At 54.8% G+C, this 24,960-nt stretch overlaps 1 protein-coding gene across 1 annotated transcript in view; it reads left to right on the top strand.

The window, feature by feature from the left end:
• The window catches only part of CABLES1 (Cdk5 and Abl enzyme substrate 1), a 77,734-nt gene that overhangs the window by 13,676 nt on the left and 39,098 nt on the right, over nucleotides 1–24,960 (top strand). The window contains exon 2 of the mRNA XM_070421286.1: nucleotides 23,187–23,258. Coding sequence (XP_070277387.1) covers nucleotides 23,187–23,258 — 72 coding nt within the window. The remainder of the gene's footprint in view (nucleotides 1–23,186; nucleotides 23,259–24,960) is intronic.

Genomic DNA, 24,960 nt, shown 5'->3' with positions numbered 1-24,960 from the left:
GGGCCACGTTTTTGCTGGCACCTGAATAACTCGTAAAGTGAGCTTGAACAGCCCGACACCTCTGGGTGCCCCCTGCGTGTTTTCTGGTAGGGGCTGCTGTGTGGGAACACCTGCCGAGTCTCCCCTTGAGCGGCTGGAGCGTCACCCGGGTAACCGGGCGAGCCGCGTCAGTTCTGGCTCTGCACCCTCAAGTTCTCACTAAATTGAGAGCGACACTCACTCTGCCAGGCTTTGGTGAGCATCACTCGGAGGGAAAAGAGGAATCAGAGCTGGGTGGTCTGAGGGAGAGGAGTGCAGTGAGGCTGCTCCCAGGCCTGTCCTGGCATTTCCCACAGGAGCCAGGCCATCAGTGTTCAGCTGCCCGAGAAGAGATCTCAGAGGCCCACAGAGGCGAGGCTGCCGTGCACTGAGCCCCAGGCATGGACGGGTACATGGGGACCTCGCCACAGGCCTCCAGCGTTGGACGGAGACGCGGAGAGCCCAGGCGGTGTGTGCAGGCTTCTCCGTTTCCTCCCTGGAGCCTGGTGGCTGCACTTCACCCCCTTCACTGCCTTTACCGCAGGCAGGGAATTGTGTTCCAAGTGCCCAGCTTGTGTAGCGATCCTCAGTCGCAGAGTTATGTTCTGTAACGTTGCCGTGGACCCGCCGTAGCTGCTGACACCGAATACGGAACCATGGCTCCAAGCAGAAATTCGGGGTTCAGCTTGCAAGCCTCCGGTCTCCTTTTCATCGTCCAGTCGATTCACCTGCTCTCTGTGTTCCTGCGTAAAGATGCCTGGCTTCACACGTGTGGTTAGTTCACTGGCATTGTGCTCCCAGCGGCAGTAACGCAGCCTGCAGGCCCCTCTCACCCAGTGTTCTCCGTGGCCATGTGGCCCTCACCTCAGTGCTTCTCCCGCGCCCGCCATTTTAACAGCCTCTTAGGCGTTTCTCTGCCCTGCAGTGCACGTGTCCACGGATGGCCGACAAGCATCCTGAAGACTGACTTTGGAGCTGCAAATACATGTAAACAAGTAGGAGAATTCGCAGCCACGAAATCTTCATAGATTGAGAACCCAGTGTGCAGGTCCCCCTCCTCAGGGTTTCGCCTTCCTCCGTCTCAGTTACCCACAGCCCACTGCGGTCCCAAAATATGAAATGGAAAATGCCAGAAATAAACCACTCATACAGATAAAATTGCACGCCGAGCTGAGTAGCACGCTGAAATCTCACACCATCCCTCGAGGGATATGAATCCTCCCTTTGTCCAGCGCATCCGCACGGGAGACATTCCCAGCCCCTGCGACGAGTGGCCCTCATCCCGGTCATCAGGTCGACGTGGCTGTATCCCAGGGCCTGTGCTCAAGTCCCCTGTTTCCCCTAAGGGTGTCCCCACAGCGCAAGCGTGTGATTCTAGCTGTTGACTGAGGAGATTATGAGCGTACAGGAAAACCATCGCGTATGAGGTTGGTACTACCCTCGGTCTCTGGCATCCACTGGGGGTCTTGGACTGAGTCCCCGCGGACGAGGGAGGACGGCTGTACTTCACGCAGGTGTTCCTCACGCGTGTGCCATGCGCTGGAGCTTCCCAGGACTGGGCCGTTGTTTTCTGTTGGGCAGAGGCTGCCCATTGGCTCCCATTGTATTCCTGAGCGCACCTTCGGGGAGGGCTGGCTTTCTTGACGAGGAGACGAGAACAGAGCTGTGTCGCTCGGGTCCCAGCGGGAAGTGAGCGTGACCTTCTGGCACCGAATGCCCTGTTCTTCCCACCAAGCTGGGCCGGCGGGCATCGGCACACAATAAGCCGGTGCTTCCGACAGTAGGATCCGAAGGCTGACATCAAATGCTGACACTGCTTAAAAGTCACCTGTCGCATCGTTCATTTACGACTCACTCACACGAGGGCAGCATGGCCTTGTGCCCGAGCCACTCCCTGCCTGTGGGGCTGGGGGCAACTTAGAAAACCTGACTCCTGGCTTAGTTCTTTGTAAATAAAGACAGTGAGCACCCGGTGTGGGGGGTTGGTGAGAACCAGGTGAGTTGATGCGTGTTTAGTGTTGAGGTCTGCGTCTGGCACAGGCTGTGTGTGAGCCACGGTGCCACTCCGGGTGATGGCTCCTCAGGGAATGCGTGCCCTGCCGATCAGTGCTGGCTCTGAAAGTAAGGGAACGGTGAGGGGTGGTGGCAGTCGCACAGCTCGGAGCCGAGAGGAGAGTTTGCAGCTTTCCAGTCCTTTTGGTCCGTTTGGGTCACAGAGCTGAGACCTGGAAAATCTGTTTAGAGCTTTATTCGTCTAGTTTGACGGTCAGCGGCCAGCACGTGAAACTGACGTTGTCAAGTCTGTCATTTTGGATGAGCGGACAGCTAATCAATGAGGAAATATTAGTGGTCACCTGCTGGGTGCTGGGCCGCCCGCCGGTTTAATGGTTCCGCCTGTGAATATTCAAGTGGGGGGAGAGCAGAATGCCAGCGGCGGGCGTTGCAAAGCAGAGTGTCATTAAGGCATGAGAAGAGCAAATTTGTTTGTCGCCCCAAAACCTCTGTCTCTACAGCTGCTAAAGTGTATTTAAAGCTGCCAGGATGTCCTTCCCTCCCTTCTGCTCAGCATCTGGCGGAGATGTTAGCAGAAAGCGGCTGCATGCCCCCCAAGGGTGGGAGAGCACATCGTGTGGAGGGTCCCCACCTGAAGTCACCCCCAGACCTCAGCCCTGTGCCCTCTTACCAGACCTCAGCAGCCAGTCCATCTGCTTGGCACTGCCCTCAGGTCGCCAGCAGGAGGTAGCTCACAGGAGGTGGACTTGCTGCCACATCCGTACAATCACAAGGTGGCAGTCACTTGGAAACCGATTCTTTATCTTCTCTCTGGAGGCCTCGCTCTGGGCAGTTAGTTACTTTCTCCGTGTCTTCGTTCCACAGACCCGGCTCACAGTTGAGTGACACAAAATTAAACTTTTTGTGGGTTTAGCTGGGAGCAAGGACATAAGGCAGCAGTGAGAGCAACGTAGGACATTCTCTGTGCTTTCTAGAAACGGAGTCTGGAACATTCCAGCCCATGTGTGTGTGTGTGTGTGTGTTCGTTCACTGTTATTTGCTTGCAAAGAAATTGCAGCCCTAAATTCACATTTGTTCTGTTATCTAATATTAAGCTTTGCTTTGCCTACCCTGGTTGTGTTCATAACTACAAGCTTGATGGAGTTTCTTGTTAGGAAACTTCTATTTCCTTAAGGGGAGATGGGTGCCTTTCCTATAAGCAAGTGTTTGGTGACGCGTGTTAAGTAGACAGTTTATTGAAGATGTTGTCTGATGTGCACGCTTTTGTTTAGTGAACAAGTGATTCCTCTGTGTCTGTGTTTGCGGAGCCCAAGGCGACCGTGGGAGACTCGCTGTTAATAGGTGCCAGTCGGTGATCATGGCTGTGTGCGCTCAGAAAAGACCTGTTGAGTTTAAGAAGACGATTGAGCACATGCACAGACAGAGGTGCTGCCAGCCTGCTTGGACTTCGTCTGCGTTACAGAGGCTCTTCATGTTCCTCTCAAAAGAATTTAGGATTTTCAAAATTTCATCTAAAGATAACAGCCTAGGTAGTTAGAAGACAAAGGTTTGAATTATTTTTCACTCATTGTCCAGTTCTGCAGTTACAACACCCTCCCCTGGTGCTGGGACCCTCCGCGTCTCTGGAGAATTGCGAGGTCATTCTTGTCTGTGGCAGCTCGGAAATTGCCCAAATAAGATAACTCCTCTCAAGTGAGAACTTGCAAAAACATGTTGATTTTCAGGTGACTGTGTTGACAGCAGATGGATGACCAGAGCCCCGAGTGGGGAGATGGGGAGGAGGTAACCCAGGTCAGCCTCCAGCTCCCAGATCAGCCTCCAGCTCCCAGGTCAGCCTCCAGCTCCCAGGTCAGCCTCCAGCTCCCAGATCAGCCTCCAGCTCCCAGGTCAGCCTCCAGCTCCCAGGTCAGCCTCCAGCTTGCTGCTGGGAGCCCCCCTGCCCAGTGCAGTGCCAAGCAGGGGCATGCAGGCACCAGGGGGCTGCGCCCTGTGGCCCTGTGCTGCCTGCTGGCCTCCAGCCGGCCCTCCTGGGGGGGACCAGGCACCTCTGTCGTCTGCAGTCATTACAGCAGGAGGCTCCTGGGGGAGGGGCCCTGGGCTTGCCTCCCAGAGGTTCCCAGAGGCACTTTGTAGGCGCTGTGCACCCAGGGACGCTCCGTCCAAATACAAACTGACCCGGGGACTGTGATACAATCTTTCTTTGAAAAACATACCATTCCTTTATCTGTCATGTCTCACCTTCAGCCTTTCTCCTGAAATACTGTAGTCTTTTGTGTGGGCTGTGCATTCAAGGGAAGGTGCTTTTCTGTTGTATATTTTCTTAAACTTTTTTAATGTATTGATTTTAGAGAGAGAGGAAGGAAGAGAGAGAGAAACAGCGAATTGTTGTTCCACTTACGCATTCATGGGTGACTCTTACCTGTGTCCTGACGGGGATTGAACCCTCACCTTGGTGTTTTGGGACAATGCTGCTCTCACCAGCTGAGCTGCCTGGCCGGGACCCTGTTGTAGTTTTTAAGGCCTCTGGGCCTCATGGCCAGTTGCAGAAGCAGGAATGATACTCTTTTCCTGGTTAGGTTTAAGTACAGGCGAAGCGAGAGGCGTGATGTCCCGGGAGCGGGTTTCTGGAGGCTAGGAATTGCGCCGTGCACCCGTCAGCAAGCAGCATGGAGCGCACACGACCACACAGGCTTTTACATCACATCTGAGCCGTTCTCACCTGTACGGTGCGGTGGTGCTGCTCTGCATTTTTCATGACTGACACTCCGTAGCCATCGACAGCTCCTCACTACACCCCCACCCCCCAGCCCTAGGAACCGCCACCCACTTTCTGTCTCTGGATTTGACGGCTCTGGGTGCCCCGTGTATGTGTAACCCCAGTATTTGTTTGTAACTGGCTTGTTTCACTTTGCATCAGGTTCTTAAGGTCCATCCATGTAGCTTGTCAGAATCTCCTTCTTTCTGAGGCTGCACGACTCCATGGCATGCACACACCACATCGTTCATCCGTCCCCCGTCAGGGAGCATTTGGGTGGCTCCACCTCTGGCTGCTGTGGGTGCTGCTGCTGTGAGGGCGGGTGTGCCTGGTACCAGCTTCTCCCTTCCCTCCATCTGGAAGCAGCCTTGTGCGGGCGGCTTTCCAGGGAAAGGCAAGGTTGTTTGAATGCACCGATTCCTCATCAGAATTGATGCCTGAGTACTCACATTTCAGGGAAATGAGTGATTTCCTGTCTTTTGGAAAGAAGCAATTCTAGGAATATTTTGAAATGTGTACAAGCAACTAAGAAATTACTTAATCATAATGGGCTGTCTTATCAACCTTTTATTCTTTTTTTTTTTTTCTTTTTGCCTTCCTCCCTATTTTCTTCAATTAATGGTGCCAGTTGATTCTCAAATACTACCTAGAATACCATCTCTACATACAGGGGTGGGCAAAAGTAGGTTCACAGTGTGAGTATGAGAGACAGCTTATTCTTGTATTACTTATTTATTAATTACTATTTATTATGAACAATTGTAAACCTAATTTTGCACATCAATGTATATACACATACATATTTATATCTGCATATAATACAAACGTCATTTTTTTTAAACTCCATTTTTTTTCTTTTTGGTAACAAAAAGGAATGCCTGTGTGAAACATTTAGAAAAAACACAAATTCCCTCACGCCTACCCTGCCACCCAGGTGGCCAGTGGCGTGTGGAGCAGGCATGCGGTCGGGGGGGGAGGGCGATTGTGTCAGTGTCTGTGTACATATTCTCTCGTTTCAATACGAGGGACCAGCTGCACGTGTCACTCTGGAAGGCTCCCTTTTTCATTAAGTCGTGCGTCCTGGCACTGCATCGTGCCCCGTGACTGTCAGTGGCTGGTCCTGCAGCGTCTGCGCTGCCCGGGAGGAGCCCTGCAGGTTCTGCACCCTCAGGCCCAAGTCGGGTGGCTCCTCCCTCGTCAGGAGGAGAAGCAGCTCCGAGCTCCACATGCCGGGCCTGACCGGGATGGGGCTGGAACAGAGACCAGATCACTCCCTGCCTGGTGCTCCTTCATGCGGTAAAACTACTCTCAAGATCACTATCAGCGGAAATTGTTTTCCCTGATCTCCTGGGAGTGTGCTTTCATAATTTTATGTTTGCTTAATGGTTATTTCAATTCCATGTGTTTTTCTTTCTCTCTCTCTCAAAAAAAAAAAGAAAGAAAGAAAGAGAGGAAACTGTCCAGGCTTCTTTGGAGGACTTCCTGAATCTCTCCTCGCCCAGAGCTGAGATCTTTGAGGCCACAAAGCTCACAGAGCCCTGGACCCACCCTCGGAGAGTCCAGGCTTCCAGGAGCCCAGCTGTAGCCAGTTTCTTCAAAGGCTGGTTAGAGACACAGGGTCTGTTTTATTTACCAGATGCCTCCTTTTTCGCGTTTTATTACCTTGTTCAAAATATGCTGTAAAGTTGCACAGATGCCCCCCTGCTGGAATCATTGTTAGATCTGTCCGCTGTCATCGGTCTATGGTAATTGTTTTGAGGATTTGGGGTGCTGATTATTTTGGTTTGTTCAGTCGTTCAGCAGGTATTCACTGTGCACCTAATGTGAGGTGTAGCCCTGGATGTAGGGAGCCCTGCGTCACGTAGGAGAGCCAGACAAGAACATGCAGGATAGTGCAGGGCTGCGGTGGCAGAGCTCTGCTCAGGATGCCATGGGAGCAAGGAGGGACCCTATGTGCAGAGAGGGTGCAAGGGAGGACGGGAGAGGCCACCCCCAGCAGGGCCCCTGCAGCCCAAGGTGTGCTCTGGAGGAGCTCAGCCGGTAGCTTTGCCTCATTGGAGGGACGGGCGTGTGGGGCGTGGAAGGAGACCAGGCGTGCAAGGGCTTGTGCCCTTGGTCCGTTCCCACCCTTGAGAACAACAGGCAGGTTCCGTGAGCACTGAGATCCGAGCCGGCAGGTCCTGGGGTGATGCCCGCTATTGGGGCGGGACGGAGCCAGGCAGTTCCTGGGCATCTGGTGACTGAGGCCAGTTTCCCTTCCAGGGTTTAAACAGCCGGTGTGGAGCTTCAGCAGCTCTTTGCCTCCCTGTGCTCATTGCAGCAGGAAGGTGGGAGCAGCCCCGGTGTCGTCAGTGGGTGAATGTTTGCACAAGGTTGGTATAGGCTACAGTTCAGCCTTAAAGGAAAGAAGGGACTCTTCCCCCCTCCCCACGTGGGAGTCTGTACTTCTTCAGTAAATTTCCACCTTTGCTATCCTATATAATAAAGATGGAATATGCAAATTGACTGTCACTCTGCCACAAAGATGGCTGCACCCACAGCGGAGGCCGAGTTCCTGTAACGAGCCTTAACAAGCAATCAGCAGGGACCTGAGGCTGCATCCCTCCCCCACCCGTCAGGGATTGACGGGGGACCTCAAGGTGCACGCCCCCCCTCGCCCCAGTGCTGGGCCAGGGGACCTCAGGCTGCTCCCCTTGCCCCAGGCTGGGGGACCTCAGACCACACCCCCTGCCCAGAGGGGATTGACGGGGAGCCTGAGGCGAGGCTGAACCCCCCTCCCGGTGGGGCTTGATAGGGGACCTGAGACTGCGCCCCCCTCCTGGCACCGAGCTGGGGGACCTGAGGCTGCGCCCTCCGCCTGGCGGGGCTTGACGGGGGACTTGAAGGTGCACCCCCTGACCAGTGGGGCTTGACAGGGGACCTGAGGCTGCGCCCCCCTCCCGGCAGGGCTTGACAAGGGTGGGACCAGTCGGGTCTGTAGCTAGCCCAATGGGGAGGGGCCGGCCGGTCTGGGTCTCGCGTGATTTTGAGGTGCACATGGGTTGGTGGGGACTTGACTCTGGGCTCCGTGGTGCGCCCCAGAATCTGACAGGAAGAAGATTTTTATATACATTTTACTAATTTTCTTTCATCTCTGACACTTCCATTGTAGAGAAAGGGAAAATAGCAATATTAAAATATTTCCTCTAATTAATCTCCTTTTAATGTGCATGAATTTCATGCACCGGGCCACTAGTATCATAAATTAAAAAAGGAAAGAAATTCTGACATGTGCATAGAATGGATGAACCTTGAGGATGTCATGCTCAGTGAAGTGAACCGGTCACAAAAGGGCAAATGTTCTGCGACTCTGCTTATAAGAGATCTACCTACGTGGTCACATTTATAGAACTTTATGGACAGGAGAGGGGTGGTAGCCAAGGGGGAGGGGTGACAGTTTCAGTTAGGGATGATGAAGAATTTCACAGATGGATGGCAGTGCTGATCGCACAACAGTGTAAATGTACTAATGCCACTAATTTATACACGTAAACATGGTGAGAATGGTAGCGTTAGGTTATGTGTCTATTTTACCACAGTCAAAACATTTTTAATGGAAAAAAAAAGAAAAAGATGTGGCCCCAAGCAAAGCTGTGCCCCAGCCAAAGGCTGACTATTGAGCCATCAGGAGATGCCCCCCTCCACCTCCCTCGGCTGAGGCCTCCCCCGTCCTGAGGAGAAAAAGGGGTCTGTGCACCTGCCCATCTCACCAGAGGGTCGCCCACCGGACCCAGGATGCATGCTCTGCACAGGCTCCAGCCGCCTGGAGACCTGATCCGACGATGGAACACGGGACTCTTGTGCGGTCAGATACTTTCCCCACAAGCCGCCTGGCCTGCCAGGAAAGCAGTCATTTCTCATGTCAGTGGGCCTGCGAGTTCCAAGCACGGCCCAATCCAAGGTTCCAAAGTTAACTTTATTTTTAGACCCGTCATTGCTCCCTCCTTGGGTAAAACTTACTTATTTCTTTGGCAAAATAACTTTCATTTGAAAATAAACTTTGAAGTGGTTTGAAGCTAAAACAGCTTCCCTTCCAGCACGGCAGGAACAGAAAGCGCTTCAGTTCCTTTGAAACAGACTTCAGGAGAGGTGTCCTGTGGCTCAGAGAACTGCGTGAGGGGGCTGGCTGGCTGTGACCTGCAGTAGCTCTCCTGCCATGCCTTTGAAATCCCCTTGGCTTCTCCCCTAATTGGAGCCGCCACCATGTGGGAGCCTGGGGCAGCCTGGGGCGGAGGCTGTGCCTGGGCTTGGCGGTGGCCCCGTGGGGCTGCCAGCGCTGTGGGGGGAGAGGTCACTGAGCAGCCTCCCTACCTGCCTAAGAGACACAGGTTAGCTCTACCCAGGTGCACGTGTGGGGAGGAGAAATGATTTTTATTCGACCTTTCTAAGCTCTTCCAGCTGGCTTAATGCTCAAATTTACATGAACAGGAGAAAATGACTAAGTGTATCCTCTGTACATACCGGGGCTTCACAACACTGAGACCAAGGGTGGAGGCTCATCTGCCCCCGGGACTAGGAGGAGAGGAGGGCTGTGGTTGGGGCTTCAAAGGGCAGGAGGCAGTTCACATGGAGATGGAAAGGCAGGTGCTTGGGGCCAGTGGTTGCATCTGTAACAGTGAGACCAGAGGCCCTGGAGGAAACGGCTCGCTAGGTGCCGCCCTGTCTCCCACACGACTTGACTTCGTATCACACGGGACCTGCCAGTGAGGGCCTCACCCTTCCCGGAGCAGGGCCTCAGACAGCCAGGGAGAGGGAAGGTCAGAAGTTTCTCCGGAATCTTTCATTTCTTAAAAATAACCACCTTAAGCCCTAGCCAATTTGGCTCAGTGGACAGAGCGTCAGCCTGCGAACTGAAGGGTCCTGGGTTTGATTCCGGTCAAGGGCACGCACCTTGGTTTCAGGTTCACCGGCCCTGGTCAGGGCTTGTGCAGGAGACAACCAAGCGATGTGTCTCTCTCACATCGATGCTTCTCTCTGTCTCTCCCTCTTCCTTCCACTCTCTCTAAAAATCAATGGGAAAATGTCCTTGGGTGAGGATTAACCAAAAATAAAAATAAATAACCAGCTTAAAATAGTCACTATCTTTTTTAAAGGACACGTTTTGGGGTAGCAAACTCTGCTTCACCTCACAAAGAGGCATCTCTTTGTCAGAGCGACACCTCGGAGTGCTTGGTTCTCTGCCCTGTTCCTTACCTACTACCCCCTGGCTCTGTGGCCTTGGGCAAGCTACATTCCATGTTGGAACCTCAGTTTCTCCATCTGTAAAATGGGAGTCAGAATAGTACCAGGCTTACAGGAGTAAGAATTAAATGCAAAGATGTCTGTAAACGCCTTGGCAAAGTGCATGGTATGTACTGTTTGCAAAATGAAATATAAACTTGTAACCAGGGCCTCGATCTGGCCTGGGCCTTCCCGACTGCTGTTTGCAGGAGTGTGAGGCAGGCATAGGGCGAAGGCCCCTTTTTTTCTCATCTTCACTCTGACCTCCGGAGGGCTGGGCGCCAGGGCGGCTGCCACGCTGTCCGCTGTGTTGCCACACCCACAGCTTCTCGCAGCATGTTGACCGGCCGTGGGTCTGTGTCTACCCCTTATGCTTTTTATTCATTTAAAATCAGGAGCAGAGGCTGGGTTTTCTAGACCCGGGGAAACAGGCTTGTGCTGGTTGTGAGGCCTTGTCTGTGGAGCGACTGAGCAGGCAAGTCCCGCCTCGGAGTGAGCCCTGTGCGTCCTGACACTCGACGGGCGTCCGTCTCAGAGGACACATCTGAACATGCAGGAACGGAAATCCCGTGGACTGAGCAGGGAGCGAGGACCAATTTGAAGGCCTTTTCCCATATGTGTGGGTTGCAGGGAGGTGAGGTCTGCTTTGCCCTTAGAGACGAGGGTGGAGTGTCGGGGCCGGTGGCCTTTGCTAACACGCACGGCACAGCTGGGCAGGTATTCTCACCAGGATTCGTGGTCTCCCAGGTCCATCCCAGCACTGGCCCCAGGGACCTTCCTGTTTGCTCCTCCTTGGCCCTGCCCTGAGGCCTGGGGTCCCCCTTCTTGCTCCCTCAACACCTCAGACTCATCTGTCAGCGCACTCTCCGCTTCCATAATTCTCTCTTTTTTTATGTCTTTATTGATTTTAGAAAGAGAGAGAGGAGGAGAGAGGGAGAGGGAGAAACGAACATCAATGATGAGAGAGAATCATGGATCAGCTGCCTCCTGCACACAACCCGGGCATGTGCCCTGACAGGCCTTGAACTGGGGACTTCTTGGTTCCTGGGTCAGTGCTCAGCCCCTGAGCCACACCCACCGGCCATATTCTCTCTCTTAATGTGTCTCCCCCCCCCCCCCCCCCAGGTTGTCCTGAGGGCAGGGACTGTGCGCTGTTCATCCTGGATGCCCAGCACCTTGTTGCGGGTGCTCAGTAGGTGACAGATGGATGATGGCACGCACACATGAGGGACAGTTTGTCGTTCTGCTGAGCTCGGTGCCGGTGGTGGAGGAGAACGCTCATGTGTGTTGAACCATCCCCTGATGGAATACTCTCTTCTCGTCAGCCCTGCATGTCTTGTGTCATGCCTCCATTCTTGGCAAAGTTGTAGTCTTTCTGTTTTGCTACCCTTTCTTTTCCCTTTGACAGATCAGAGTGTTACTGTTTCTCCTTAGGAACCTACCTGATTTCAGAGTGGGGGCCCCCACTTCCACTCTGCTGTGGCTTACACTCACCCTCGGCTTTTTCCAACATTCCTGCCACCCACTGACCCCTAGTGGCCTGGCCCCCACGGAGCAGGTCCTCCCTGGGCACTCCCCCTCCCCACGTCCACCCTCACAGAACTCTGGGTCCCACCCCCATCGGCCTTGCATCCCTGCTGGCCGGGGCAGGGCTCTGAGCTTGATTGCATCCCAAGCTCTGGTCTGTATTTAACCAAAATCTTAAAGATTTTAGAGCTGTGTCTGCCGCCTCCATCCTGGTCGTGAGCCCCCAGAGCAGGGACCAGCTTCTTTGTATTCTCACATCCAGAAGGGGGGTGAGGACATCTGGCCTGTGGACCTTATAAGACCTGAGAAATCATGGGGTCTGGCCCTGCCATGGCGTTAGGGTGAGTTCATTGAAGGCTAGTTTCTAAGCTGATGATTCTGTGTGGCCCTCGAATAGTGTTGTAAACACCCACGTGGTCCTTGGCAGGAAGAAGGGCCCCTCCCCCGCCCTGAAGAACCTTGAATCCTTGAATGTGGTGATGACTGTGACAATGACAACTTGCTCCAAGTCACATGATAGAGACAGAAGTGGGTCTGGAACCTGCCCTGCCACCCCCGCTGCCCTCTTAGCACCACCTCTTGCCTGATAGCAGGGCTTCTGGTCTTTTCTTGGCCTCATAGAGACTAGAAAAGAGGGGAAGTGGACATAGGTGCACACAGGCGTGCTCTGCCCGATTTTAGAAGATGCCCAGACCCTCGGTGGTCCAGGGACCGCAGGTCACAGGTCCTGCCCTGAGGAATGGCACCATTGAGCCCTGGCCGGTGGCTGGGTTGGATTGTTGTCCAATGCACCAAAAGGTGGTGGGTTCCATTCCCAGTGGGGGCACAACCTCAGTCGGGGTGAGTATGGGAGGCAACCGATCAATGTTTCTGTCTTTCTCTTCCTTCCTCTCTCTCTCTCAAAAATAAAAAAAAATCTAAAAAAATAAAAAACAACAACATATCCTCAGGTGAGGGTTAAAAAAAAGAGAGAGAGAGAGAATGACACCATTGAACCTCCTTAGGAAAATAAAATGGCAGCTGGTTGCATTTATTTTCGTCCATTGCTTTCTGAAAACATCGGTTGAAAACGGTATACCCCCAACTTTCAAGTAGTTCAGAATGTATTCTTTTCCATAATAACCGCGTGGTATCATACCTGAGCCCTGACATAAAGGGACCATTCAAACCCTTGGGTAGGCTTTTGCCAAAGAAGCCGTCAGCAGACGCCACGTGACAGCTGAGTGAAGATTCATGTGGTTTCAGGCTCGGCTCTCGGCTGCAGATTCGCGTTGGAAACCTTCCTGAGCAGCCTGCACCGGGCGGCTGATGATGTCCACGGCGAGGCAGCTGCACTAATGATATATTTCCACAAAGTCCGCACAAGCTGCTGAAAGATTACACTGCCTCCCCAGATGGACCGACAGAGGCTCCAGGACATGCCCTGCTCCTCCTCCTCCTGGGCGCCGCCTCCAAGAGGGGCGTTTGCACGTGTGTCTCCTTGAAGGAACCGGCACCTCAGCCCCCGAACAAACCCCGCTCTGACGGGTGCCGTCGGGAGGCTCCCTTTGTGCTGTGGGGAGGCAGGGAGCAGGGTGGACGGGGGGCTGTCAGCAGGTTTGGGTGATGCAGCTTCAGGGTGACCCAGTGAACCTGAGGAGCTGCTTTCCATGCTCACCTGGTGCCTGGCCTTCCTGCTCACCTGTGCCTGCGGCTGAACGTCCCTCCCCCACATTCAAAAGGAAAAGGGGGGGGCGTTGGCTCTGCGATGAGGTGGTCTGGGCCGATCCTCGCTCCCCACCATCTAGCTCTGGCCTGGGCAGGTCAGTCCAGCTCAGTCTCCAAGGTGCTAATCAAAGGAAACGGAACCGATCCGTTGTTTTCAGAATTCTATTCTCTAGAGCCCAGGGTCTCAGCAGGGGCGTTAGGTGGTCCACAAATGGCTGATTCATGTTGCCATGTATTTTTTCCAAAGTATGTCTTTCTTACATACATACATTTTATAATATATAAGTTTTATAACTGTGTGTGTAAGTTTTACATATATAAATTTCATATAAGTTTTAACGGTTTGATGAGATGTAATTCATACACCATTCATTTAAAGCATACTATTCAGTGGCTTCTAGAATATTCACAGAGTTGTGTGACCATTGCCAGTACCTAATTTTAGACTACTTTCATCACCCAGGAAAGAAACCCCATGGCCATTAGCGGTCACGCCCCATTCCTCCCACTCCGCACGCCCAGGCCTGGGCAGCCACGAATCTCCTTTCTGTCTGTGGCTTGGCCTCTTCTGGGCAGATCCTATCCGTGGCATCATACGCTCTGTGGTCACTTGTGGCTGCTGCTTTCATTTAGGTAACGTTTCCCAGGTTCATCCATTCCGTGTCAGATGTCAGTACCTCTGTCCTTCCTGTGGCTGAATAATAGTGCATTTTATCCATCCACTCGTCCGTTGATGGGCATTCAGGTTGTTTTCACATCCTGGCTCTTATAAAGAATGCTGCTGCGGACATTCATGTACAAACTTTTGTGTGGGTATGCTTTCGTTCTTCTTGGATTATATCTAGTAATGGAGTTGCAGGGCACATGGGGTAATTCTATGTTTAACATTTTGAGGTTTGATTTACATGTGTACATATTATATACTTACAGACATATATAGTGATATAAAGTATTTTTGAAACTGCAGTAAATATATAAACCCAGCAGTGTTCTGTAGCAAACCCTGTCACACTGGTGGCCGTCATTACGTTCGTTACACATTAATTAACTTGTGCCGCCAGAGTCCTGTGATTTTGTGCAAGTGAACTTCACCTGCCACATTTAATTGAATTGGACGCTGAGATGTTTAGAAACGGTTGCCATGGGCACCTACTCATCTGCGTCTGTTGGGATCATGTCCATACTGTACAACAGACCAGAAGATAAGTCAGTCAGATGCTGGGATTGACCTGGGACTGCATGTGCCAGTCACAACTCCTGGTTTCAGATCTGTTGTTTATCAAACTAACTATGTTGCTCTAATAGTGATTGAGCTACAAGGAAATGTGTACGTTCAGATTTGTAAGATAATTATTCTAATCTAGTCTAAAAATTTATAATTATTCTAGATTATGTTTGGGGGTTTGACCTAAGGCTTACTTTGAAAACACACACACACACACACACACACACAAAAAAATATTCTGTTGCTCAAAAAACAACTGAGGCCCTAACCGGTTTGGCTCAGTGGAAGACCGTCGGCCTGTGGACTGAGGGGTCCCGGGTTCGATTCCGGTCAAGGACATGTGCCTTGGTTGCGGGCACATCCCCAGTGGGAGGTGTGCAGGAGGCAGCTGATCGATGTTTCTCTCTCATTGATGTTTCTAGCTCTCTATCCCTCTCCCTTCCTCTCTGTAAAAAATCAGTAAAATATATATTTAAAAAAACAACAAAACAAAAAAACTGAGGCCAGCGGTCCGAGGCCGGCTTTGTTTGGGGCCTCTTCCTCGCATGGGTGGGGCTTTGCTGTCTTGCTGAGTCTCTCAGAAACATGCTCCTCCGACTCCTGGAGAGAGAGGAGCCAGCCCTGCCCCTGGTGGGCGGGCGTGGGCAGCTGTCCATGCTGTACTTTGGGTGTGTTTGGCACCAACAAGGGGATATGCTGCTCGTTGAAGGGGATTCAGAGAAGGGACAACAGGTAGGAATTCAGAACGTGTCAGGGACAGCTTTGCAGAGCAGGTGGCAGCACCCGGCGCCTGGGGAGGGCTCGGGCGGGTGGATGGAGCAGATTCTGAGTTTTCCTCTAAAATGAGATTTGGTCACCCTCGGGCACCCTCACCCCGTTACTCCCTGTGCAGTCGGGTTCCGCTGTGCCCATTCGGTGTATAGCATTGGGAATGAACGTCGGTGGTCAGGCAGAAACAAGGCATTTTTAAATGTTTCCAGAAAGGAATGAGCTCATTTCCTGGAAGGAAAAGGGATGTGTTGGCTGAAGCTGGATGGATAAGGAAGCATCAATCTTCATTTCCATGAGCTGCTATTGAGCACAGGTCACCATGAATCTGAAAAACTACAAAATAAAGATGGACGAAATCCCATCAATCTTGAATCTGTTAGAAATGACTGTGGGGTCTCTCCAGCTCCCTCTAGAACTGGGCCTGGTCTGCTGGGGCCCAGCTGCCTCCTGCCTCCTGCCTCCTGCTGGCTCCTGCCCTGGCTCTGCTCAGGGCGTCCTCTGGGCCTTGCACACACTGGCTGCTGCATTGGGTTCGGCCCCTCCTGGGCAGCGTGTGTGAGAAGTCCTTCCTGGCTCACCCCTGAGCCGTCCACACGGGTCTGGGCAGTCCTTCTCGGGGGTACTCCCCTGTCTTCCCAGTTAAACGGGGCTCCCCTGTGAGCTCACAGCGCCTCCCTCTGCTTCCCACGCGCCACACCTGGTCTGTCCTGGCCGTGACCTCTGGGTCCACGTGCAGGACACCAGCCACCCTCCCCGCCTGGCTCAGGAAGCCCTTTTCACAGGGAACGCTGGATTCGATTCCTTGAACGCTGATGCCCACCCGGAACACACGCGAGTTGACCCAAACTCCTTGGACGGGTTATGTTAGATCAATGGGCTCTTTTTCCTCGAGGATGAAGCTGGCCCTTTATTCTGAGTGGTTTTCCGTTGCTGTGTATCCTTCACACCTGCACCCTGTCCTGGCTTGGCCCCCACGTGTCCACCCCCCACAGTGGGCATCCAGCATGTTATGTAGCAAGGACAAGGTGGTTCGCCTCATCAGCCTCACAAAACCCCAAACTTTCCTGGATCCTGCACACACACACCCCCCCCCCCCCCCCCCCAACTAGTACAACTGCTTTTGGTTTCTCTCTCCTGCACACTTGCTCAGCTGGCTCCCTCAGCTGCAGGGCAAGGCTCTGCCCCAGGGGTGGGGCTGAGCAGGAGTTAGCGTCGCGGCCCCCCTTTCTCTCCTGAAACCCAAGGCCTCTAGGAACCTGGGCAGGTGCCTTCGGGAGCCCTTGAACTTGTTCCCAGCGGGAATGAAGTGCCTCTCCAGGTGGGAAGTGGCACCGGGAGACTGAGCAGTGAGTCCCCGGCCAGGTTTTAAATTCTGCTCATAAAGCCCTGGGCGCCGAGATGACCTCACACCTTCCTTTTCCAGAATTTGACAAGTCTGATGAGAACCTTAAAACGGAGGCAGACCGGCAGCTGAGGGCCTTTGTATTCTCTGTAAACATTCAGACTTGTTTTCATGACCTGCTTATAAAAATGTAGAAACAGATCCTGTTTGAACAAGGATTGGCAGTTCTCGGTGTATTGAGTTATTACCTGACTTTTTTTTTTTTTAAATATATTTTATTGATTTTTTACAGAGAAGAAGGGAGAGAGATAGAGAGTCAGAAACATCGATGAGACAGAAACATCGATCAGCTGCCTCCCGCACACCTCCCACTGGGGATGTGCCAGCAACCCAGGTACATGCCCTTGACCGGAATCGAACCCGGGACCCCCCAGTCCGCAGGCCGACGCTCTATCCACTGAGCCAAACCGGTTTCGGCAATTATTACCTGACTTTTGCCTGATTTGTCAGCTGGAGACTTGAAAACAGCCAGACTCGAAGTCCGTTCCCTGCGTTTTCTCCGTTTCTGGATCGTGCATCTCCTTTTCTTAAAGGTGACCCTATTTTTCATCCTTTACAAGGAAGACTCCTGTGACTGGTGGGGAGTTTGAAATGCTTGTCGGTGTCCTGGGTGTGGGTCCGGCTTTAGGCACAGAAGCGCCCTGGGGAGAGGAGGCTTTTCCCTCACAAGCCGGCCAGCCGGGTGCCCACTGCAGGGTGGACGGGCCCGCAGGGTGCTCTGTGGGTGGCTGCAGCCTGGTCACCTGCCCAGCCGTCTGCAGGGCCGTGTCGGAGCCCGCGTTGCCCTTGGGATTCCCTCTCAGCCCGTCCGGCAGCCGCTGCCAGGTGAGCCGGCAAGGCCACGCTCGGTTCACCAGCAGCTTTGCTGCGAGACAAAGCTTAGACCCACATAGTGTCTGAGGAGGCGTCGCCAGGCCGACGGCGCTTCTGCTCCCAGACTCTGTGGTGTCTGCTCAGAGGCGACAGCTGCCTTTTCTGTCTTCATCTGTGAACACATATGTGTTGCTGCAAAACAGTTTGCTCCTTCAGTGAACACAGTCTGATTTGACTTCTGCTCTAAGAGCATCTGGAGTCCTGGCTGTGGGAGCTGGCAGATCACAAGCGAAGCTGTCATCATTTAGCAGCGGAGTCTGCAGAGCGAGCGCATGGTGCTGCCGCCTCGACAGCTCAGCTGCTAGAGAAACGACGGGTAAAATCGTGGTGTTTAGAGGGGCCCTTGGCCTTCGGAGAGCCTGGTATTTGAAAACCAGCATTTGTACCAAAGATGCATCGAGGAAAGTTAATTCCTGGGTGTGTGGAGGTTCTTCTGTCGGGACCCTCGGTCTGCAAGGTACAGCCCGGCCCTGCCCGTCAGGAGCACTTGTGCCGAGCAGTTCCCAGGACAAACGTGTCTGATGAGAAGCGGACGATCTTAGGACACGTGACGGGGGCTCTGTCTGGTGAAGGGCAGCTCTGCTTTCTAGGCTGGTGACCCAGGCCCTTTCCTTCTGGGCCCTGGTGGGGCCGTGTGAAAGCTTGTAACTCAAGTCAGAGAAGGAGGCTCAGAGGAAGCCTGTAGGCTCCCACCCTGCCGGGCCCCTCATCGTCCTGCATCCCCTCCCCCCACCATGCCCCGCCTCCTCGCTGGGGCCTGCAGTACCCGCCCTACCTGGACAGTGGGCTAGTCCTGGTAGCTCTTCCCCCCTATAGTGGTCTCAGGCCTCTGCTCCCACACCTGCAGCTCCACGTGGGGAAGGCTGCTGGGCCCGCAGGGGTCACCAGGCCTTGGAGATGAGGTTGGAGCCCTGGTCCTTCTCCCCCGCCGCCCACCCCCCACCCCGCCCCGGCCCAGCTGGTGTGAGCCACCAACAAGGCTCCTTTATGTGATGACTCTTCTTGCAGCCTCACCTACAGCCAGAGACTGGACAGAACCGGGTGCCCAGCCCGGGGAACGCCTCCCGCCTGGGGAGGAGCCCAATTCCCTCCCGGCTGCTGTCTCCCGAGACTTCATTCACCTACCCGCCCCACACTCCTACCCGCCCCGCACTCCTACCCGCCCCGCACTCCTACCCGCTCCGCACTCCTATCGGCTCAGACACCAGTGTTGCCAATGGGGGAGCCAGGTTCCAGCTCGGTGCGGGGGCGGCGTTCCTCCTCGTTGCCTTAGTGTTTGAAAAGACAAACCTTTTCCTTCTCACAGTTCTAACGACTGACAGGGCACACGCCAAACTCCGGGCCTTGGGTTAGCAGATCATCCTCAGTTTCTACTTTTTTTTTTTTGCCATCAATAAGAAATTTACTTGTTTTTAAAAAAATCCAAATGCTGGCATTGTCCAGAAAAATTTAACAGGTTTATTTATATTGTTATAAAGTTGAACTGCTGAAACTTGTTCACTGAAACATTTGACTTACATTAATGCTTTATGTCCCTGCATTTATATTAAAAAAATTCACACACAAATGAAAATGGAAAAACTGCCAAACACCTGATTTCTGTCCCCTATTTTCAACTTGCAATCATATACTTAGGCACCTTTTGACCCCATGGAAAAGAACACCTAACATTCAGAACTACCAATAACAGGAAGAAGAGAAAATTTTTTAAGAGAATGAAATGTTTCCCAGCATAGTGGGTCTTAAGCACGTTCTCCAGGTGTGCAGCGTGCTCGCTGGATGTCTCCTGGCGTAATTGTTACACGTTTGGCGTGGAGAGCACACAGGTTGGGGTCTTCAAAAAGGCCACCCGCCTCCTGCAAAGCACCCATCGCTGCACTTGGGAAGCGCAGGTCTGTGTTGAAGTCCTGAGCAATTTCTCGCACCAGAGGCTGGAAGGGAAGTTTGCGAATGAGGAGCTCAGTGGACTTCTGATAACGTCTGATTCCACAAAGTGCCCGGTGCCAGGCCTGTGACGACGCAGACTTGCGACTTGCGGGCGGTCTGCTTGGTACGAGCCATGGCACAGAGACTTCTGTACTTACCCCTTCTCCTTCGGCTGGAGCTCGGGAGCTGGAGGCAGTGCAGGTGTTGGAGAGCGACGGCGGCTCCAAACACCCTCGGTTTCTACTTTATGCATTTCCTGGTTTGATTTTTTTAAAATATTGATTTTAATGTATATATTTCAGAGAGGAAGGAAGAGGGAGGGGAGATAGAAACATCAATGATGACAGAGAATCATTGATCAGCTGCCTCTTGCACGCCCCCTACTGGGGATTGAGCCGCAACCCGAGCCTATGCGCTGACCGGGGAATTGAACCCTGACCTCCTGGTTCATATGTCAGTGCTCAACCACTGGGCCACACCAGCCGGGCCTGGTTTGAATTTTTTAAAAGTGAGGCATATAAGATTCCATTTGGAAAAATGAACATTGAATAATCTTAAGCAGAAGAAATGCATTTTAAACAGATCCTGCCTCATCCCTGTGAACTGCACAGCTGTGCCTGGGGGGCTGTCCCTCCCCCACCCGTCCCTCCCGCTGCACGGTGTCTGCCTCCCTGTCCTGCTTGTAGTGAGGGGCTGGGAGGCTTTCTGAGGATGACCTCAGGCTTCTGGTGACGGGCTGCAGCCTGTGTGTGGGTGGGAAGCCCCGGGGCAGCGTGTGCAGAAAGCCGGGAGGTCAGAGGTCTCTGGGGAATCACAGACGCCTGCCTCCCGACACGGGAGCCCCGAGTCCTCAGCCTGCCCTTTGCTGAGAGGCCCTCCCTGGGCGACAGGTGAGGCGCGGGGTCCCTCCAGGAGCAGCCGACCGTCTGGTGTGGCTCAGTCCGTCGAGGCGGGAGAAGGTCAGTGGGAGACAGACACGGTGACCAAGCAAATAAATTACAAGTGTGGGTGTCAATGACTGTGAGTAAGTTATTTCCATGGTTGGGGTTTTTGTCGTAATAACTGTCTGGACGAACCGAGGTCATCATGACCCGGCTCCCGTCACCTGTGTGATCGAGGTGCGTGAAGCCCTTGCTTCCCCCACTGTGGCCTGTCTGACAGCCGAGGGGCCCTGTGGGGGGGTTGGGGCACGAGAGCCACATGGGCATGGCCTCCTGTGAGGAGGGAGGTGGGAGCGATGGTCGCCCCCATGGCCTGGGGTTCTGCCCTCAGAATTTGCTTTGCCTCTAGAGATGTTAACGCTCCCTGGGAGTCCGGATGCACCAGAGGGAGCGTGTGGGCCCAGTTTAACCTCCTCCCTGGACACTGAGGCCAGGGCCGCCCTCCTCGCCACACGGTCCTACCTCTCAGACCGGAGTGGGCCCTGTGGTGCCCACAGACTCACATTGGTCTCTGGGCTAAACTGCCCAGGTTACCCAACAAGGGGATCAGCCATGACAAGCTGGCACTGCTGGTCCCAGGGTCACCCTGTCCTGGCCTCACCGGTCAGCAGGGACAGCAGTGAGCCCAGAGTCCTTCCATGCCAGCCCTCTCTCCCAGGGGCTCTGCCCACCAGTCCAAGAAGAGATGCCCTTCTTTCCAGACGCTGATGGAGGCGCCCTGAGCCCCGCTCCCACCTCCCCCTCTCTCTCCTGGGTCCCCAGGATGCTGTCCATCCGGACGATGGCAGAGCTTGACCAGGCTGTGGGCTGTTTGCTCCCAGTCATCAGTGTGGATGGTGGGTGGTCAGTGGGGTGGGTGGTCAGTGGAGTGGTGGGTGGTCAGTGGGGTGGGTGGTCAGTGGGGTGATGGGTGGTCAGTGGGGTGGGTGGTCAGTGGGGTGGTGGGCCACGCTCCTGCCCCCAAAATGGAGCCAGTGACAGTTTTGTGCTAAATGACACTGGAGAGACGGCCCTGGGTCCTGCCTCGCCGCGTCCTCTCTCCAGCACACGCGTTCCTCCTGGTTCCTTCTCCTCCCAGTGACTCCTCACCTTCCGTGCGGTGCGTTTATTCTGCCTCCACTGTGAGGGGGCCGGGACGGGACTTGACTCCCAGATGCACCGTTAGCCCTGACGATGCGGATTCACTGGGTGTGAGTGTGCTCCCAGGTGCACAGCCTCGTCCTGGCTGACAATGCCCTCACTCGGGCCGAGTGGAGCAAGAACAAGGTTCCAGAAGGATCTGGGCTTCAGGGAGGTTGCCTTCCCTGTGGGTGCTGCCTGGGAACCACACGGCCTCGATGTGCTGACGGCCGGGAGGAGGGGCCAGGGTGTCATTGTCAGACAGGAGGAATCTGAGGACTCGCTCTGAGGACCAGACGCAGACGCTTCCCTTTGATGACGTGGCACCTGATGCTGTTGTTTTGTCTGTCGGCCTCTCACTGGCGTCTGTGGGTTCATAAGGGGCAGGACACTGTGGTCCAAGACCAGGTATTGTCCGTCATTACAACACGCAGACCTTGCTTGTTGGCTGTACCTGGTGATGAGGAGTCTGCCTGGCACTGGGCCTCGTGTGTGAGGCACGTGTGGGCGGAAAGTGCCTGTGAGGGTTGGCGCCTGCCCTGAGCCTTCCTTCCGTGGCGGCCTTTCCGGGGACGGGAGCAAGGGGAGAGGTTGCTGCATGGCTTGGGAGGGCCTGGCAGGGGGCAGAGGGCAGAGGGCAGGGGTGAGCTCCCTGTGCTACCACCACGGGCAGGCCCTCGAGGCAGCGAACAAGCCCCTGTTTACGCAGCAAGGGCAGCCCCGCGTCTGTCTCCATGGTGCCCGGTGACGGTTTCTTGGTAACGGCCAGTGGTGGTCCTTCCCAAGCTCTGCATCTCGGAGAAAACGCTGCTCATTCCTCCCACGAGAAAGGGAGGCACGTCACCCAATGTAAAGGAACAGTCGGGGTGGGAAGGGGCTAATTTTGTAGTTGGCCAGCGCGTCAGCAAAGGTGACCAGGAGTTAGTTCTGCCGAGAGGTGTACACGCGTAGAAGGAGCAGGGTCCCAGGGAAGCTCAGGCACAAGGCCTTTTGGGGTGACCCTGCCCCTGACTGGGACTGGGCGGGGCAGGGCTAGGACAGCCTCCCGATCCGGTCGTTTGAGGGGAAGGCAGGTCAGGGTGCATCTCCAGTGGAGGAAACGAGTGTCAGTCAGAAGCCCCGTAGCTGCATGTCAGCAGCTGCCCTGCGTCGAGCACTCCTGAGCTCTGCTTCCTGCTCTCACTTTCCCGTTTCATGGACGAGGACACTGAGGCTCCAGGATGAAGGCATTTGCTAAGCTCCAAAGCCTCCCACCCCAGGACTGACGTGCATGGCTGACGGCACGCGCGCTCCTTGTGGAACTGCCCTGCCCTTTGGATGAGGCGACACGGGCCTGGCGGGAGGGGTGTGACCTGCTGGGCGTCGGGCTGTCCCTCTGGGGCTTCAGACCAGCCTGGGTGAGGGCTGGGAGCAGCCGCGCCTCAGCTGTGGCCTGGACGCTTCAGAGTCACAGCTGCGAGCTGTTGTCCTAGGGTCCCGTGAGCTGCCCCTTCAGGGTGTGGCTGGGGCACGCGGCCTCGTAAAGAAGCTGCTGTCTGATCTCTTTGGACTTTATTGGACTTTCTTTCTTAGAACAGCTTTCGACGTACAGAGCGCCCGGTCCCTTTCACAGGCAGTTTTAACGCCCAGGCTTCTCCCTTCTCTCCGCAGACGCCGGCTCCTCTCCCAGAGGTCCTCGCTGGAGACGCTGGAAGACATTGAGGAGAACGCCCCCCTGCGGAGGTGAGTGTCCGGCTGGCGTTTCTGTGTGTAAATCGCTCGCTGGGCAAGGTCACAGCCACAGTTAAAACTCCTGATCTGCAGAATTAAGTGTTTAAAATGACGTCGGAGCCCCAGGGTCACCCCTGCCCTGAGGACCAGGAGAACAGTGTGGGGCCCTTCTCCCTTCCCTGTGAAAGCTGCTGGCCCCTGTCCAGGTGCCATGTGACGCAGCAGACACAGGCTCACTTGACGGTGCCCGCAGTGCCCTGTGCGGCCAGGTGCTGGGCAACGTATGAGGGGAGCTGTGCCTGCTCCCTGGGGCTGTTCCCTCCCTCCCTGGAGATGACAGAAGTGCTGGCGGCACCTTTTTGGGTGACTGCAGTGCTGAGCTGTGCCGTGCCTCCTCTAACCCCCTCTGCCGCCCCGTCCGCACCGCAGGCCAGCCAGGCCCCTGGAGGAGGCAGCACTCGCTGCCGCCCAGCCTGTGGCCCGTGGGGGCTGCTCCTGCAGAAGGAGCTGAGCGAGCCAGGCGCTGGCCGACAGGGCACACGTGGCAGCGGCAGGGGAGCCTGCGGAGGGTGTGCCCTCAGCTCGCACCCGCTCCTCTGGGAACCCACACCTGCACCCGTGGGTCGGGCCGTGGGTCAGGACTGGGGCGCCCCGGGCCCTTCCCTGTGGGCCTGGGAGATGCTCATGTGGAGGGAGGCAGCTCACCCTGGAGCCAGCTCCTTCCGGGCACAGAGCCTCCCCCCAGGTCCTGGGTCTTGTGCACAGACCACCGGGTGGAGGGTGGAGCATGGACAGGCCGGCATCGGGTCGAATGTGTCAGATGCCCTGAATCTCATCGTTGACTTTATTCCAAAGAGACAGCGGGGCTGATGGTTCAGTTTCCGCTTTTGAAAAAGGGCGTGACTCGGGGCCGGTCCCCGGTGAGTGCGTGTAGCTGCAGGATGACCAGGCGCGGTGCGTGTGTCCTTCCGTCATGGCTGCTGTCAGTGTTGGGAGAAGGGCTGCTTCCTGGAGGGAGAGCTGCAGAAGCGGCACTAAAGCCTGTGGGGGCAGGCGCTGGCCCAGGTGATCAGCGAGGGGGGGCGGTGCTGTGAGCAGGTGCCACACACGGGAAACCAGTGTGCAGAGCGGGCAGCCTGGTGTCCCCAGGGCCCGAGCAGCTCGTGGTCAGGGTGCCTGTGGCCGTGCGCCAAGGGGGCCCGGTGGGAAGACGTCGCTCCCCTTTAGGGGCCCAGGTGGTTCAGGGGCCGAGGGGGCGCTGGGCACGCGCTCCTGGGCGCACGCCCGTCACCCTGCTCCTCTCAGAATTGGCCCAGGCTGAGCCTGCTCTGGCCTGTGTCCTGGTGGCAGCACAGGCAGAGTGAGACCGGGTGTCTCCCTCAGCTCTTCCAGAAACTGCTGAATTCCCAGCAAATCTTGTTCAAATCCAACATTTAACCATCAGTCAGAAATAAGGGAATCAAGGCAGTTTAAGAAGTCTTCATTTTCCCCTGGACTTCTTTCTTAATTAAAATTTTTTTTCTTAGAAATATGCTTGTTCCTAGGAAATAACATCAGCACGGCACAGCAGGAGGGGACCTTAGGTTAGGAGTCAGGGGATTTGAGGGCTTGACCGGATTCTTCTACAAACTGGTCACACGGCCTTGGAAGTTCCCTTAGCTTCGCTGGGGCCTCAGTCTTCCCATCTGTAACGCGGGAGGGACAAGGGGCTGAT

The sequence above is a fragment of the Myotis yumanensis genome, unplaced genomic scaffold (assembly GCF_028538775.1).
Source record: "Myotis yumanensis isolate MYYU_CA2020_CCGP unplaced genomic scaffold, mMyoYum1.0.hap1 SCAF_7, whole genome shotgun sequence".
Classification (NCBI taxonomy): Eukaryota; Metazoa; Chordata; class Mammalia; order Chiroptera; family Vespertilionidae; genus Myotis; species Myotis yumanensis.
Note: the sequence above shows the minus strand (reverse complement) of the source record. Positions and strands in the feature narration are given on the sequence as shown.